The 18,098-nt window shown below is 36.7% G+C and overlaps 2 protein-coding genes across 7 annotated transcripts in view; both read left to right on the top strand.

Moving 5' to 3' along the window:
* LOC122574667 (mucin-19-like) overlaps positions 1-18,098 on the top strand; it is a 46,954-nt gene that overhangs the window by 9,421 nt on the left and 19,435 nt on the right. For 3 of the 6 annotated variants that reach the window (XM_043742533.1, XM_043742531.1, XM_043742528.1), the window contains exons 2-3: positions 5,346-5,531; positions 6,295-6,439. The gene's annotated coding sequence lies outside the window, so the exon portion shown is untranslated. Of the gene's footprint in view, positions 1-5,345; positions 5,532-6,294; positions 6,440-16,552; positions 16,665-18,098 lie in introns of those variants that run through there. The other 3 variants (XM_043742529.1, XM_043742532.1, XM_043742530.1) reach the window with 3 other exon arrangements.
* LOC122574676 lies at positions 2,072-2,926 on the top strand. Its single transcript, XM_043742555.1, has 2 exons — positions 2,072-2,135; positions 2,341-2,926. Exons 1-2 carry the CDS (start codon positions 2,072-2,074, stop codon positions 2,757-2,759), a joined length of 483 nt encoding a protein of 160 aa, XP_043598490.1. The 3' UTR covers positions 2,760-2,926.

Below are 18,098 nucleotides of genomic sequence, written 5' to 3'. Positions count from 1 at the left end.
GGCCTATTTAGATACGAATTTCGTGGGAATGAAAGACAGGCGCCCTCACTGTTTCAACGACTTTCCGAGCAGACGTTGATACCATTGACGAAACAATAAGAGTTTTGACAGAGGAAATTTTAACAGCTGCTCATTCATCACACAACCTCATGTAGCGCAGTTATCGCTACCGCTGTACAGTTTGATCAATCAGCTCTGTTAATTGCGCGGTAGAAAATTGACGAGAGTGGAAAGAAGTCAAAGTTTAACAAACATCATTTGGAGTAACAACACGTGAAACTAGATGTTAAAGTAGAGGATTTTAAGAATAAAGTATCATTCAATGCTGCTAACCTAAGGAATAACGAATAGAAAAATAATAAATACAGTTTTAGAGTTTATTCGTGAATAACAAATACTGGCACTGTTTAAAGAATTTGTCGTTAGGCACGAATAAACTGTAATGTTACTCGTGAGAATATTGTTTGGAAAGATTATGTGAGGAATAGATATCGCAAATAAGCAGCATCGTTTGATTGGTATCTAGGGAATAAAGAAAATTCTTCCTCGGATAGTATACATTCATACATGTATAGAATGTTTGAATTTACGACGCAGGTAACTAGTAAACTTATTGATTAAACTGTACTGAAACGTAGTACGAGCAGTTTCTGGGAAGCAGCGCGGCTAGCGTTGCTGAATGGAACTGTGAGAACCGACTTGTCACTGATAATTCAGGGAATCTTCTGAAGGGGGCCTCAAGCTTGTTATCGATCGATGTTTACCGGCATAGAGTAGAGCAGATGTAGGAACTTTGAATATTGAACTGACTTTATTTTCAGACTGTAATATATTTATAATGGTACTTTTATAAATAGATTTCTACATTTTACGTCTATCTTGTTTGAGCAACGAATTGAATAACCCAGAATAGAAGAAGGGTGATTTCACATAGATATCTTTTATATCCACTAAAAATGTTATCTCCAATATTCATAGTCATGCCAAGAAGAATAAATTGTAAATTAAATGATGAATAACGATAATGAATATCTAAAAAAATACTTGAAGCAATTCGATCGGATTCTTACGAAATATCAGTACCTAATTCTTTCTTAAGTCAATTAAGTTATCTTTATAAATGATGTCGTAATATCAGTTTATCAGTTTATCAGTTTATCAGTTACTCTATATTTGCAACATATCTATCAGAGAAATGCACTTATAATAAAGCATCATATATTAGTACGGAAATATCTTGAGAGTGATTTCGTTGTTGGATTAAATTTTTAATTTAATTTATCAATAAAATTAACATAAATTATGATTTCAAAAGCACCGTAATCAATTTCATCATCGTTACATACATTTCACGCGTTTGAGAAGTACGTGAAGATAGTACGTAATTTGTGTTCCAGATTATTTTTATCTATCGATTAATTCCATCGTTGTATGAATTCTAGCTAGACTTTCGTGATAGTAATGCGAAGAAAATTTTTAATATCTTTGAACATATGGAACTTATCAGAAATTACGAACAAAGTAACGCAACTCTGTGAAACGAAATAAAAGGAATTTTCTTTCTTTTTATCTATAATTTGATCGTCAATTCTTTTACGAAATTAATAGTTACTAATGGCCAATTTTTTTCTCCAAAATTCTATTTGGCATATTATTTCTCCAATTCTATATATTCAATTAACTATAACGTATATTTACTAACAAAAATAATTCATTTTACGTGATGCCCTTTCTGATCCATAAAACGTAATCGCACGGTATCAAACAAGCCTCGTCTAATCTAATCAGTCACAATGACAGCGAGTTTGAAAAAATCAGGACACTTTTGCCATCACGATCTGCTTATGTCACGAAGCGGGTATGGTCATGTTTATTCGGCTTGCAACCGAATGTTGATAATAAAGGAATAAAAGACGAGAGTGGAGTGGCGTGATTGGAGCATCGGCGATGATCTTACGTTCGAAGAATAGGCTTTGCAAGTCGTCACTGTGGAATTTGCAAGTGTCGATCGAAATTGATAACTCTTCGATTGCGACTTTAAAACCGTCGTGATCTTATCTGAACGACGATAATGCGATTATATGGAGTCTATGGAGGCTTTATTCGCTTATGTAGCCGATTGAAAAATCTGATGAGTCTAAGCCAGAAACTTTGACTGAAATTGCTCGAAAGTACCGATTGTTTCAAATGTAGAAGCGAATTGCTCTAAGTACGATCGATCTTAAAAAGGAAACGCAGTATTTATATAACGAAAAAGGGAGCAAATACGCGGATAAGCTTTGTTAGATACAGTAATTAAACCAGTAATTAAACTAAAAGGCAGCTGATTACTTCAATAAGACTGGATTGCTCGTTCCTCTTCCGAGACATCGCAAATGATTCATCGAGGCTGTCTGAGAAAGATCAATGAGGAATCTAATTGGTGCTCAAAACCAGGAGAATCGATCATAGCAAAGATTGAAGATGGAAACACTATCGTAGATACATTACAATATTGCAAAGTTCGGTCATCGATTATTTCTAAGCCGTCTTATTATGACGTCATAAAATTAGATGACATTTCATTGTTTCCATTGTTCTACAAGCCTGGATCAGAGGGTGATCTAAATATCCATCCTAAGAACAGTACGATTGTCTTGTATCAAAGAAGAGGTCGTAATACCTTTTTCTGGGAATGCGTAGGAACAATAAAAAATCAGTTTCTGAGTAGTATGAAATCAGTAATCTGGAACACGAGAATTACTTCATGCATGAAGTAAAAACACAACTATATTAATTACGAAAGTATAAAATAAGAGTGAAATGAATATTTTTCAAACTCGAAATTCTTCCGAAAGATAATACAATTTAATATTATAATATCCAGTTTTCATGTAAAGTTTATCATGTATGTCCGTGTACTTTTATATTGTCCGAAAAAAATAATAATCGCGATTTAGAAAATGCTAAAATTTAATCCCTGGGACCTTGATGTGTCGTAACGCAATTGTCAACGTTGGCACGCGTCCGAATTCCTTTAAACTCATTATCATTAAACGGATAATCGAGAGTCGAATAAAATTGATTCACTGGCGCCCGCGCGTAGGGTTAAGAGGGTATTATAACAAGATTATACGAAGCGGAGAGAAGGCTGAATGGGTCCTTGACATGATTAACTCTTGTTGTAGGTGGACCATGTTTCGACATGCTCACGTTGATCCTGCTCGTTGTTCCACAGACGGATCCTTTCGTTTTCATTTTGTGGCAAACAAATTAGCCAGTTTACGGTGTAACACACTTTCGATGTTGATCCTGTTCCTTACACGATACTTGAACACGCATGCTTAATGCTAAAACTCCTTTTAAGATTAAAAGGTTCTTGAAAAAACACAATTTTGAAGTGAATATGATTTCTTCCACTTCTTTCTCTGAATTTTATGTTATCTATCTTATTATTATTATTTTATCTGTCTATGGTGTGTATGACATTTTTTAGAGATATTTGCGTCCATTGTGAAGCACAGTTATATAAAGATATAAATAGAAAAAGGAATGAAACCTGTTGTAATAGGTTTGTTTATAGATGCATCGGTAATATTGATTTTTACAGTTGTACAATCCGCGAAATGACACCTTTGTCATATAACAGATAGGAAGAATTCTTAACAAGCGAAGGACTTTCGCGTGATGGCTAGTTACTCGCGATAGAAAATTACGAAACACTTTGTTTCAAGGGTGAGAATAAACTTCGTTTGTTCTATAGAAGGCACTCGATATGTCTAATGTCGAAACAGAAGTGACACACATACTTCCTGAACATATGCTCCATTCTCACTACGCAAAGCATATGTAACTACTGTAATTTAATATTACTCGTAATTATTATTCTTCTAATCATCCCGGCAATTTCTTAGAAATTGTATCTCTAATAAAAGAATTATTATTCAGCTATATTTCAACCTTATCTGCTATTCATCTTCCTATCATACACATACTAGTTTAATAATAAATTTATAGCATTAATATGTAAGTACATTGTTTCTCCTCTTTTGTACGTCTATCTGACTAACCTGTCTTGTAAATTTTATGATTCTTTAGTTTTTAAACTTCTTTGTTCCTTTCCAATACCTTAATCTTAAATTTATTACATTCTTCAATGTCTTCTCTTCCCTCTATAATTATGAATTATTTTCTTTTTGTTTTTAAACAACAGAAATTTTCGCTACCACAACGTAGGAATGTATAAGTTACTCTATTAACGTTTTTCGATAGCTTTGCGTTTATCGAATCTTTTTACATAACTTCATCGGCTGATCCTTAACAGGTTTAAACGCAAATTGTAATCTAAAGGATCCCTCACCCTTAAAACTCAATTTAAAAAATACAAAACTTCGCACATACTTCTCAAGGCACACCGTAGATAAAGAATCTCTCGTAACATGAGTCGAGCAGAGCAATACTCGTAAACCAAACGAGTTTCAACTTATCTCCCGAAGGTCTGGGTTAGGCGTGCGCCAACAGAGCGCGGCCTTGCCGATTTGACAATGCCGATACTATACGATGGACCAAGTTGCCAAAAATGGGGGCACGTTTAAAAATCTGGCGCCAGGATGAATTGCATCACCTTTTGTTAAAGCCGTTCCGGCTTCACATGTACTACCTACCTACAACGTTTCAACTGTCGAATAGTGGAACTCTCAGCTAGTCAAGGAGCAATGGGTTAATCTTCGTTTACACGCGACGCAGACGAAGGATTGCTTAATTGTGCCGCGTGAATTATTCAACCAACAATCGAAAGCCTTATGTGCGTCGATCTTAAGCCCAGGTTCATGAAGCAATTCAGAAGGCACTAAACCTCGCGAACAATGCCGCTTCTCGAATCACTTAACGAGAAATCGTAATTTCCGCTGATGAGATTTAACATTATGTAGTTTGAAAACACCGTGACCATTTTGAAGCATTAAATTAGTAGTAAAAATGGTGAAAGTTAAAATGGCTCTGGCCTTTATATCGTACGGGGTGTCCATGAAAAAGATCCTTCAGAATGGTGATAGAGGGGATGAAACGACAACATGTTTTACTAATATCGTGCTGAATATATGAATATATTGGTTAAGAAACTGTCAAGTCAATTAACGTCATCTAGAGTGCTATGAAGTAATTAATTTATACAAACAAGGCTAAGAATCAGGAGAAGTTGTATAATTCTGCACTATGTACATTGCAAAGAATGATCGGTAGATTTAGAGAGAAACGGCAGAGCTATCTAACGAAAATTTGTTGGGAGTTAAAAGATTAATATTTAAAATTTCGTAGTAATTTTGTTAACAAAAGGATGATTCATAAACCTGAATATTTTGACGCAGAGGTGGAAGGGCGTTTTCCATGCCCTGGGACGGAATGCTTTCCTTGGAACTGTTGGAGAAAGGAGGAATGGTCTTAGCTACTATTCAACCTGGCTGACTAATCGAACGATTGAATGCTGAAGAAATTTAAAATCGAGTCCATATCACGGATCAGTAATACAATACGATGTCAATTCCAGTTTCTGAGTAAGTATCTTACGAAGTTGCTTGTATTCGAACTAGGATCTACGTAATGTCATGGAGAATGTGTCATAGTTCTAAAAACAAATGAACATTTGCACGATACTCAGAATTCTATCATATTCCAATCTTCCATCGAATATTTCATGACAAAATTGTCGTAAATAATTTTTTTCTCATTTTTGTTATTTTATATCTATGACGATTATCGATGACGATTCATACTCCATGATGAAACACACATAAGAAACAATTCTCAAACGAAGTCGTCCAGTCACCCGCCTTCTCCTTTCAAACGTCAATTCCCTCGGTCAGACTTTTTTTTGTCAACTATCGAGACCATTCCCTAAGGCCATCCTATTACAGACATAGCCCGCAGCGTCATCGAACGGCAGCAATTAAGAATTAAAAAAATAAAGATCAACCAGTCCAATCTACATACATCAGAGTCTCTGCTGATTTCACCCGTGCAATTTAAATAATCGCCATCCACGCTCCTGTCTTTTTTATCATATATCTAGAAAGTCGTTCTAAACGCTTCGTTATTGAACTGTTTGCACCCACATGCGAGCGAAGGGATGTGCTCATTCTAGCCATAATAAAATACAAATTAATTGTCAGTAAACGCATAGCATACAAGCATATAAGATTAACTTACTGAATTAACGGCCAGATTTGCCAGGATCGCTAGATTATTGGACACAATAATAAGAGGGTAAACCAAATAATTGGCAATTTAATGATTGAGTAATTTTGTTGATCGTTGAAGGTATGTACGGTTGTAGATCAAGGTGGCTTATTGACAGTGGTGTTCTGTGAAGCATACCGATTGACCGTGGCGGTAGTTCGACCATGACGAACCATTCTACAGGAATATCAGGGAACTGCGAATGTATAACGCGATCGTAAATTAGGTAAGTTGTATCATGGAAAGTAAAAATTTTATGGAATATCTGAATGTAGAATAGAAAGCAAATTTGCACATATGACATGATATTGGATTAAAATGCGAATTCGGTGATCGTCATTAAAAATAACGTAGTACTTTTTAAGAAAAGCTGTGATCTCTTTACAAACTCTCTTGATGCTCAATGGATTGATTAATCCGCGAAATACGTGAATTGTATTACAAACGATTGCATACCGCAGCATATTTTATCGCAATGGCGAGGGTAGGGTCATCATGTACATACCACCTTGAAATTCGAAAAAGAGTCAGCGGATTAATGAAAATCGGATGAAACTCGCGTTACCGCCCTGAATAAAATTCCAAGTTTTTATCTCCTCATATTTCTGTCAATGAGCCGGTCTCAATCTCCGAAACATGTTTGCTTTAACACCCGATTGAATTTACGAGCTCTCTGTATCGTTTACACTCGGTATACAAGCTGGTTACTTGCAACGTGCAATGTAGTTGAATAACACGAAGAATTGCGAGTTTTAATTTTAGTACACATACTGGTTCTCCATGAACGAAATAAAGGACATCGTATGGCATGTAATTTGACAGTGAATGCAACTTTGGGTAAGGAATCTGACGAAGAAATAAATTGCAACTTTTCAACAAAGACAAAGTTGATAAAGTTCATTTTATATATAACAATTATATACGATACTTATATACAGTTTCCTACGTTCGAAAAAATTGTGCTTCGAGCTTAAGAGAATCTCTCCTCTGTGAAGAGCATAAATTATTAATTAAAAAATCGTTATTCGTACGATTCGACGTTCGCAGACGTGAGAATGAAAAGAACGCAAAATATTCTTTGTTGCAAATGGACACAAGTGTCCACACATTTTGTCAACCTGAACTTTCGCCATTCATCTGCAGCTATTGTTCCTTAATGGTGCCTACTCCCTTACCAAAACGGTGGATCCATGCTTCACAGTATCGTAACTTCATGAATTATGTAAATGTGCACATCGTACCACATAACGCTTCAACTAAACGATTTGATTAATGATCCTCCGTCCTATAAAATGTTCGATCAAATTAATTTTGAACCGTATCACGAATGATCAATCTCAGTTTTCTGGAAAACTGACCCATTCTATTAAATTTCCATCCTAAATTGCTCGAAGATCTAAGTTACTAAGAAGCACTTGACTTACTTGGTAACAGTAGACAATGCCGATTGCACTACATTTTGGACGAGTTTACGGATAAGACCAGCGAATTCTCAGCTGACGCATCGATTTGTAGTTAGTACACGTCTCTATTTAAGTGACAGTTCTGTCGCAACTGTTTCCAGGAAGAGTTCTATAACATTTAGCTTTTAACAGAGAAAAGATAATAGTTTCAAAAATTTTCGTATATTCTCCAATTGATTACTGAATTATAGCATAGCGATTGCTGAATTTAAAAGGGTTCGAAAATGTCACCCTTGACATCGCAAAATGAAATTTTTCGTTCAAACAATTCCACCCAATATGATTTATTACTCTGTTTACTACTTCTTTTACATTCTTATGTGGATAGACTGTTCGTCAAACTGTTACACTTTTACTTCCGTGATCTATAGAAAGTCACGGGGAAGATCGACATCGTTTTTCGATATCTTGATCGGACGTGGACTTGACGTCACTGTGACTGCTAGCTACAAGTTCACTCTCGTTCCAGACTCCTTTGTGATTTCTAAACGAACTAAAGACGCAATGTGTGTGTTTCGAGACAACTTTCTTTCCTGTCTACGATGCTTATTGAAAACTGGATTCCTCCCGCGTGGTTTTATTTTCTTTCCTTTTTAGCGTGGGCCATTAACGCGGGCTGACGCCGATTAAATTCGGGAACGCCGCATTTCCCGCTCGAATCTGTTCTGCGTGATCTTTCTGACTAATCGATATTAAAGAAACAAAATGAAATTGGCCCAAGAAAAGAAAGAATCGTGCAGTCGTGCTTGTATAGTGAAATAACTATGCAGACTGTTTTTGAGGCTTCAGAGTACAAACTTAGAGAAATAATGAAGCCAAAATCAATTTCTTTGGAATGAAATATCATTTTATACTTGCAAGTAACTTATCTCGTGATGATGTAAATTATGAAACGATTTCTTGATAGAAAGAATTTTGACAACATTATTCAGATCGCTTAGGTAATTCAAGTGTGTCTCTTGTCGATAAAACATTATCAGCCAAATGTCATAATGTTCATGAGATTATATCCGACAAAATTTATGACACACAAAGATTTAAAAAGATTGCGTGTTCGCGAGTTACGAATACCCAATGACAGTGAAATTGTTCTTTCTCCTTTCTCGTTCGTTCGATGATCTGAACGAAACGATCACTAGATCACGAACGTAATTTCACGCGAACGATTCAAGGCCCGGTATCCCTTCCCAGCGAATAATTCTACAATAGTTCAAATTGCGTGTGACGTAAGATGGGCGCGCGATTACTTTTAAATGACTCTGCGAAAACGAAGCTTTTGTGGCGGCGTAGGTTAAAAAACACGGATTAACACCGATAGCACGATATAGGATGAATAGAACGTGTTGATTAATGGTCAAGTAACAATGATAGATAGAGAAACTACAATATGATTTCGTAAAAAAGACCGCGGTGCTCTGTTAAAAGTAACGAGCAAGAAAGATCCCTCGTCACACCGAGTAAAATTGTAAGATATTTGAAATAAGTGACGATTACATCGCACGTGTTTTTCTCGCAATATTTTGACACGTGAAATTTAATGCGATTAATTCTTCGCGAAACGATCTTTGCCGAAAAATACTATAAATAAAATTCGCTTGTGTGGAATATGGCGCCTAAGTTACGCTTTTATTGGAGATTTTATGGAAGGATCAAAGCAATAAAAATAAGGGAACGATATTCCGTGTTCTAAGTGTCAGTAAAATCAAAGTAGATTTGACTTTACTACTTTCTAACTTCGCGCATGCAAAAATTTCCGTAGGATACCTATTACAAAAAAAATCTTACACTTCCATATTCATTTATATTTCCATATTTCCTTCGTCTTCGAAAAAGCACGCGATGTTTCACAGCTTTGGGTGTTTAACGACTTCCCTATTGCCGCTAATATTCAACGGATTCGGCTGACGAAAATATTTACTCAATATTTATGCGCGTGCCTGTGGCAGCGCCGAAAGCAACCCGTAGCTGTAGTAATGGGGTGCCATGGGCCAGCAGCGTATGATGTAATTCTGGAGAAAGTGGAGGCAGAGAACATGGGCCTTACGAGCGGACATCTCGGGTGCTACCAACGCTGGAATGCGAAAAAGCGAAATGCGTTCGGAGGTGGATCACGGATCGATTACGTAAACCGATTTCGGCCGTGTGTATAGCAGGCGACGATTTAATAAGGTGAAGTTACGCGAGGACGAGAATGGATCTGTTCCCTTGTAATTGAAGAACCGTGTAAAGGAAACGAAATCTCCGGTGAAATTAGTTCGCTGCCTTTGTTACTCCTTTTTTATTTTTTTCTTTCCAGATTAAGTATCGTTAATGAGTAGGCTGCTTGTGTTTATGTAAATTCATATTTTTATGGACAAGAATTTTTTCACTCATTAAATGATATAACGAGTAGTTTACTTTGCATGTTTTGTATATTTTTACTTATTATTGGCACTCTATGCATCTTGTGCATTTATGCAAATTTTAATTATCTAAAAGCCCATCAACACTCATGGTCTACTGATCAGGTTGTAGCGAATAGAAAAGATAGCAAGAGTAACAAAATTATCAATTCGAAAAGCTTGTGAGAATTCTGGCACGATAAATATTTGTTTACTGTAACTATTACTTCCTCGAATATGCACGAATTCTTAAATTTAATATTCTACATTGCAAACTGTCTAAATAAAAAAATTTCAGATTGCAAACATTTCTAATTTATGGAAAGTAGAAACAGTCAGATCGAATTCCAATGCTTTCCTTGACTCGCGTTTCACACGGAAATAACGGAAGAAGAAATTCTTGACGTTGAAAGAAGGTACATTCTGCGACGATGAGACCTAATAATTTCGCAACTCGCGTCCTTCGAGTGCGTAGCACCGTTATGAAAAAAAATGACTTATTAAAAAACCTTCGTCCTTCCTCTTCAAATCTAATTGCTTCCTTTAAAGCTACGTCCTTGCACACATGAAATTGCAGCCACCTACGACTCAAATTGCGAAATACGAAAATTGCTTTTAATCGTCCGCTTGTCTGTAAAATTCATCATAACTTATTTGTACGAAATTCTTTCCACTTATTTTTCCATCTTCGTATTTATGGCAAGAAATTCGAGGAATTTATAATTGGTTTTAATTAAGATACATTCGGTTTGGCGATAAATTTAGTAATAATTCCCTGATGAACGATAAGCGAAAATTATGCCATACGTCACAGCCATTGTAATGAATTTACGTTCAAACGATTCCTCTTCACCTTTCTCTAGCAAACGCAATTAAGGTCTATACACGTTCCTTAATGTGGTACGTAATACGTGGCATTTCAGAAAATGCAGAGTTTTCCATAATATTCATATATTCGGAGGTCGTGTAAATATAAATCAATCGGTAACCAGTTTGCGTTCATTTTCGATTACCTAATATACTTTAAAGGGTAATCGTAATTTAGTTCCTTTCGAGTCATTTAGAATTGCATTTAATTAAGAATACGATTTTTAAGCTTCTTTTCCAAATCTAAATGTATCGTGCTCGACTTATCTATTATAGTTATTTAGTTTATCGTTGATCCGCGTTTATAAAATAATTCACTCTTATGTCGAAAGTGAAAATTCTCCATTATCGTATTGAACATAAGTAGGATCGAATATGAATAATAATCGTCGTGCATTACAAGCCAAGTATGCTTATACACTGTAAATTATTCCGTGAAATTCTTGTTTTATTGCGTCATCGAAGGAGTTGTCAGGACCTTGACAATGCAGAATCGTCCACAATGTTACTAGTTTACTATACTTCATTATTATTATTTCCATTATCAAATAATGGAACTACTTTACTAATTAAATTTTCATCGCTTTCAATTAGAATTATAAAGCCTAATTACTCATCAATTACAAATGTCAATTATCAAGTAAAATAATATGGGGAAGCTGAAGTCAAAACTTTTACTTGGTCATCATAAAGTTTTGCATGCACGAAACCGATAGAAATTGATCTTCACAGTCGAATAGTCACAGGAGAGTTGCTACATATTTGGTCGAAGGTGCGATCCTCTTTTAACCGTTCGCTTCGGTTGTTATCGAATGCAAATAAGCTCTCTCCTGTCGAGTATACTTTCGTATCACAAAGGAATCGGCTCGTCAAGAATCCACTTACCTGAAACAAGTGGTTCAAAAGCCTGGGGCTTATCTCTGACGTACTTTTGTCGACATCTTAGAACTCACGATCCGTCCTTTTCCTGTCATGACGTAGAAATTGAATTTCATAGGGAACACGCTTGTTATGGTCTCCGACGTTTCGGAAACTTTTTCATCTTCGAATTGTTAATTCCATTATTCAAACTCCATCGCGTGTTTTTCCCCCAAATAGGTATTAAGACAATTTTAATTAAATTTCATAAATATTTGTCAAACGACAAGGTCAGAGGAACTGCGCAAAGATTTAAGAATGGTCGCATTTGTTTTAAAAACGATGGGAATGCGTTATCTTTATACGTTTATTGTAAAGCCTAAAAGTAGCAATAAGTCCGTTCTCATGATATGTTACTCGCGAATTTGCATACGCTTCTTCTATATCGAATAAATTAATCGTAAATTTGTTGCACAGCGTAATTTGTCGGCGGAGTGTCGTTTTAATAGATGCAAAGATTTCATTATGTGGTCATAAATTCTTTTTACATTAAGCTCTCTATAATCTTACGTAATACTTAATTCCATGCTTATTGGACAACCGTTTTTATTATTAATGAGTACTCTTGGATTTAAAAAAAAGAAAGAATCTTACTTAAATCAACTACGTCAATGGTATTGTATTATTTATCATCCTCGTAAAATTTTTGCTTTCTTTTCTTTGTTAATACGAAATATTAAACATTGGCGAAAAAGAAAGGTTTATAGCTGGGATTCGTAAAATTGAACTTGTAAAAGAATGCAAAAGGAGAAAAGCAATAACCTTTTATATTATACACGAGTAGGAGTGTGGTTGAAAATATGGTTTATGGTGGCACCGTGGCTTTGTCACCCCTTACGTAACCGCAGGAACTTTATACCCACCTCGTGAGGCCCTCAGGTACTTGGGTGTGGTCCCTTTTTCCACGTAAGCCCCATTTATCGAATGATCGCCGCAGATCGATCAATCCGCACGCTTTGAGAGATATAGACATATTTCTTCCGTGAAACGGAACAGGAACACTTGCCCGTTTCCTTTCGACATTTTAATCTATCGACAACGCGCTGCTACTGAATATTTATGCTATCCCTGATATTTATGCTGCACGTTTAAAATAGATAGCCCGTTTATGTCGCTACGTAACGTTTCCTCAGGATTACTCTTACGCTGGCTGCAACTGCGAGGAAAAATTATTACCCAATTATAAATTCTGTAACGTGGAATAAAGAGGTGACCGTTATTTTCACCCTTAATATAAAATTATCTGACGTAACTTCAAACGTCTGTAGTAGATACATTAAAGCGTGACATGGAAAATGAAATCGAGCTTTTCTATCGAAAGTGGCATATTTATTTGAAACATTTAGATATACGCGTGTATGTTTCGAAGCAACAACAATTCTTCTGTCTAACATTTCTGGTTTTGCACAATTGATAAAACCTTTTAATCAAAACGTAGAGACATTCAGATAAGAACAAGTAAGAATGTCTAATCTACCAAGAAAGGCAAGGGGACAGAAAGAGAAAAAGGAAACGCCGGTGCGGTATTCAACGCGCATATTCATGTAATTCAGCTAGTCTTACATCCGCTTTCCTGACCTTGTATGTCCCCAAAGTCCTTTTATTGTCCGGCTTGTACGATATTTTGGCAAACGGCGTGCACGAAGGCCGATTCGCGTGTAAATTACGAAGGAGAGAGAAGGAGTGGTTACCCAGTGTGACACGAGCAGACCGATTTCATCCTCGGACTTTGTGTTTTGACAGATCATTGGTATGATAAGACGAAGGCATTCCCTTTATTTTCAAGTACAAGCTTTTACATCGTCGCGCCGAATAAATTTGTAAACGCCTCGTAGAAGTTTTCCCGCGACGTGTTGTGCATATCTGCTTCTGTTCCACTTTAAAATAAAGGTTCAGGGATTTTCGGACGATTCATTATACAATAAATCTTGACTTTTTATTACGTAATAAGTTTAATACAATCGTTGGTTTGTCTTGTTTTTATTCAGCTGATAATAAAAGTAGCAAATATATTATAAATTATAATAATCAAAAGTCAAGTGATGGTAAATTAAAATAGAATAGTGATAACGTTCTTGTGATTTTGTTATCGTTATAAAGACCAATTTTATTTATAGATCATTTATACGCCATATACCATAGTACGACGCATTTCCAGGAAAATTGTTTTCTTCGAGCTAACGATACATATTTCGATTGATTTACAACATATCATCCATTCCTTTACAGAACCATCGGCCATTTAATACTATTCTGTCATCTAATACGTTAATACTATTATCCAATGCAATAATAGCTATAATATTACATATCTGTTTAACGCATATTTCTCTAGCAATCGACAAATGAGCAATGATATTCCGCAGCCTATTAAACTCTAATTTCATCTAGCTTCATCTTCGCAAAAAGACACACATTCATCGTCCATAGATAATCAAAAATTACTACAATTATCAGAAGTACTAAGAATAACTCCTACTTATAAAATCAGTATGCGATTTCCGTGAAATTGATTATCGAGCTTGTGCCAAGACAGATCGAAATCGATGGTCCATCGCGTGGAAAAAAAATATTTTCCCTATCACGTAATGCTACGTTGTGAGTCGCGGAACGTGCTACCAGTGCGTCACGAAGAAACCCGCGGCACAAGCAGAGTTTGTAAAAGGCGGCACGGCCACCTAGACGCCCACTAGGAGGTAGGTGTCTCCTTTTCAAGTTGATCGCGGCCTTTTTACGGTCTCGATAATTTTCTAAAAGGTTCCTTTCCCTGCGTGGTGCACGTCCCAGTGCGTGCATTGTTGCCTGGTTGCACCAGATCGCCCGAAGCGTGTCAGTGATGGACGCGTGCCGCTTTTCTTTCGTCGCCACCGTGAATATACAGCACTGTATAAAAATCTAAGACCATTTTGTATTATCGGCCTCTTAATGGCTAGTCAAATATACTTGTACGAAGTATCTTTACGTGCTTTTTTTTTTTTTTAAGAAAATGCGTTGTATGGAAATGAATCTTTAAATATTCTATTTGTCACGTTGATATTTACGATGTTCCCTGGTTTATACATTTTGAAAAAACGCTGCGATAAATACAATCTTCGTCGTCGTAAGTAACGTGAGAAACGGAAAGACATTACAAATAAATTAAAATTTCGTTTAGTTAATGATTTGTGATCTTTGCACGGCGCTGTAGAAGCAGTATGAATTCTCGCACAACGATTGATATCTGTAGGACACTGAGATTTTATTGCCGGAGGCGTATACGCAGGATGGTTCTTATCCTAATCTGTTTAGTCAGAACTACTATGCACTACTTGTTTTCCTTTTTTTACTGTTTAAAAGAAATCTAATTTATTCGGTTTCTTCAGAGAGAGATTCTACTTTTCTTCTTTTTATATAAATGATGGAAAAAAAAATCTTTTTGTCCATGTATAATTAAAGGAATTGTAAATGTTTGTTTCTCGTTGAAAGATCGATGAGTTTGAGCGACGTGTTCCTACGGATCGGAGAAGTGAAGGCTCGTAAATAAAGGTAATCACAGGAAACGGATTCTCGTTAAAAATCCGGCGTCGACGAAAATGGCCAAGAGCGCCGAAAGACCATTCTTTCTTTCGACACGACGCAATATTTCATTGAAAATTTATCGCACGCGCAGAGATGTCGATACTATGTGGCAATCATAAAGTCCGGCACGGAAATCGCGACAGTGGGACCGTTCTTCGTCGCTCTTCTGGAAAGTGACGTAATTCGTAGGAAGAAACTGCAACAACGCGATACACGTATGCAGACCTGGATATTCGCGGGACGACCTTATCGGCGATGATTCACCTGATCATCCATCTTGTTTTCAGTGTGGGCACGCGATATTTTATTGGGAGGAAATCAGTCCTGCTGAAATAACGGCACAGGAAAAAATGAAAAAATTCCCCTTGATTATAAATATCCCCGACGCCTGCATTAGGAATCGGCGTTCGCCTCTTTACGATATTGAAAAATTGAAAGAAATTTGGAAGTTTGAAGAACTCATTGCAATCCGAAGAATTAGGAAACAAATTCGATTGTATTAACTTTTCATTGGTCAACGCAAATATCGGTCTTATCACGAAACCAAGCTATCCACATCGAGTCGCCAACGATTGTGTACACCCTTTCTCGGAACGTAGTTTTCTCACGATTCAATCACTATGTCGATGACGATCTCCTTTCAACGCTCGACTTACAGTCAGATATCGACCCTTTTTTGGTTATCACCTCGATCGATCATGGTTTAGAAAATTTCTGGAACATTACCTTCATAGATATCCGATCTCTGCGCAAACGTATCATTGTTCCCATATAACAATGACCATTTATATTTTCTAACAAACTATAAAAAAAACCCGTTCAAACCATGAGAACATATAAAAAAATTCCAAGCTTTACGAGCAAAGAAGTAGTAGGAATGAAGTATACATAATATAACATACGCAAATGTATCTATTTTGGAATCAATCATCCAATGTAAAAACCAACGATTTGTTATTAACAACGGTCAATCATGCGCTGGAGAAGGCGCGATGAATGTGACGCGCGTTAATTCGTAATACCTCTCAACGCGAAGTAATACGCGAAACTTTCGATGACGTAACATAGGTACGTGCAACGGTGATCATTGTCGATTAGCATACGTCGCTGATTAATCCACCGGGCAACTGAGTTTGTCGTGGATGCTGGATACCGGATAGACCGGTTAACACGTGCAGCATTATGAGAAGGATGATTCGAAATGCTCCAAGTACAGTTGGAACGAAGCTGTCGTGAAGCGTGCTTCTGGTCAGCTGTGAATCAGGTACAAAGGACATGTTTTTTCCTCTGAAAATAATCCAGATCGCGAAGCGTGAAATAAAACTTTGCAGGCGGCGCGTTGACTCACCGTCACAAGAACGCGTTTCCTCGTCCCTTTCTCGTCCTCTCGCGAAAGAAATACGATGTTTCATCGTGCACAGCAGCTTCGTACTCGTTGCAACTATCTTTCGAAAGGTCGAAAAAGATTCTGTAAGGATGCTCAGGCTGTCCCAGATTACAGCAGGAGGATCATCATTGAGATGACAGCCTAACGAATGACAGTGTAAACAGCGTGTCGACGAAAGTGTTAAAAGCGCTTGGCAGTTCGATTGCAGAAGCGGAATCCTGCTTATCCTAACTCGGTCGTTTAATAAGACACTAATCTTACGCAGCATGGTGTAAATCGTTAACAATAGTAGAATTATTACTGGAGAAAAATTGATTCGATCTGTAGTCATCGTGAAAAGTGATGCAATTTCTTATTTTTAAAAGGCACTAGCACATATATGTAATTTTTCTATTAAATTTAACAAGTTTTTCAGGCAAAGTAATTTTGTTTGGGCACAAAGGCAAGATCGAATCATGTGTGCTTAGTATAAAATGATATTTTTGGGACAAAAAAGTTGCCTTGGAAAGGGCTAGTCGAAATCTGATACGTTTGTACATCCAGGTTTCACATGGCGGTAGCCCATTGTAACATTCAACCAAGGCCAACGCAGTAACGTCAAAATTTGCATAAAAATCGTTGAATCTTTCCTTTGTTATTTAAAACTCGCCGAAATCCCGAAATTTAATCACCCACCGGTTTGCTAGATCAAAGAACAGGTCCCATCTCCATATACTCAGCGAAATTTCCTACTATATACATTTATGGACGCTTATAGTGCATCTTTTCGTGTATATCTTACGCAATCACGTTGCTTTGATTCGCCCACACAAGTAAGAAGCATTGCTAAAAATAACACCTTACGGAGTAATCGAAAAACCCATCGTATCCTCTCTAAGTGTTCCAATCACTATTGTCAACAAACTCAGTGTATCCGCGAAAAATTCTCCAGACGAAGTCTCGAAGTTCGTCTATCGAAAATCATTCGAAGCTCGCTATGCATTCACCTTGATCCGCTGACACGAAATAGGCTGTATGTGTGTCGATCTACGATCAAATAGAGAGAAGGATCGATCGAAGGATCAGAAGTGGTTCATCTTTGACAGTAATTCGTCATTACGAAGCTCAGCGTACCTATCTTTACGCTTGAAATTAAAATCTGATTTTCTCTCTTACGAAATAATACATTTTTTCCTGAGAGAAATACATGACCCAGCTTTGCTATCAGCTATTATTTAGAGTAACTAAGTACTATAAACGAAGATAATAACATCCAGTAGTTATCATCATAGTATAATATTTTTCTTTTAAGCGTGAAGGCATGAAAGCATT

The sequence above is a fragment of the Bombus pyrosoma genome, linkage group LG14 (genome assembly GCF_014825855.1).
Source record: "Bombus pyrosoma isolate SC7728 linkage group LG14, ASM1482585v1, whole genome shotgun sequence".
NCBI classification, from domain to species: domain Eukaryota; kingdom Metazoa; phylum Arthropoda; class Insecta; order Hymenoptera; family Apidae; genus Bombus; species Bombus pyrosoma.
Note: the sequence above shows the minus strand (reverse complement) of the source record. Positions and strands in the feature narration are given on the sequence as shown.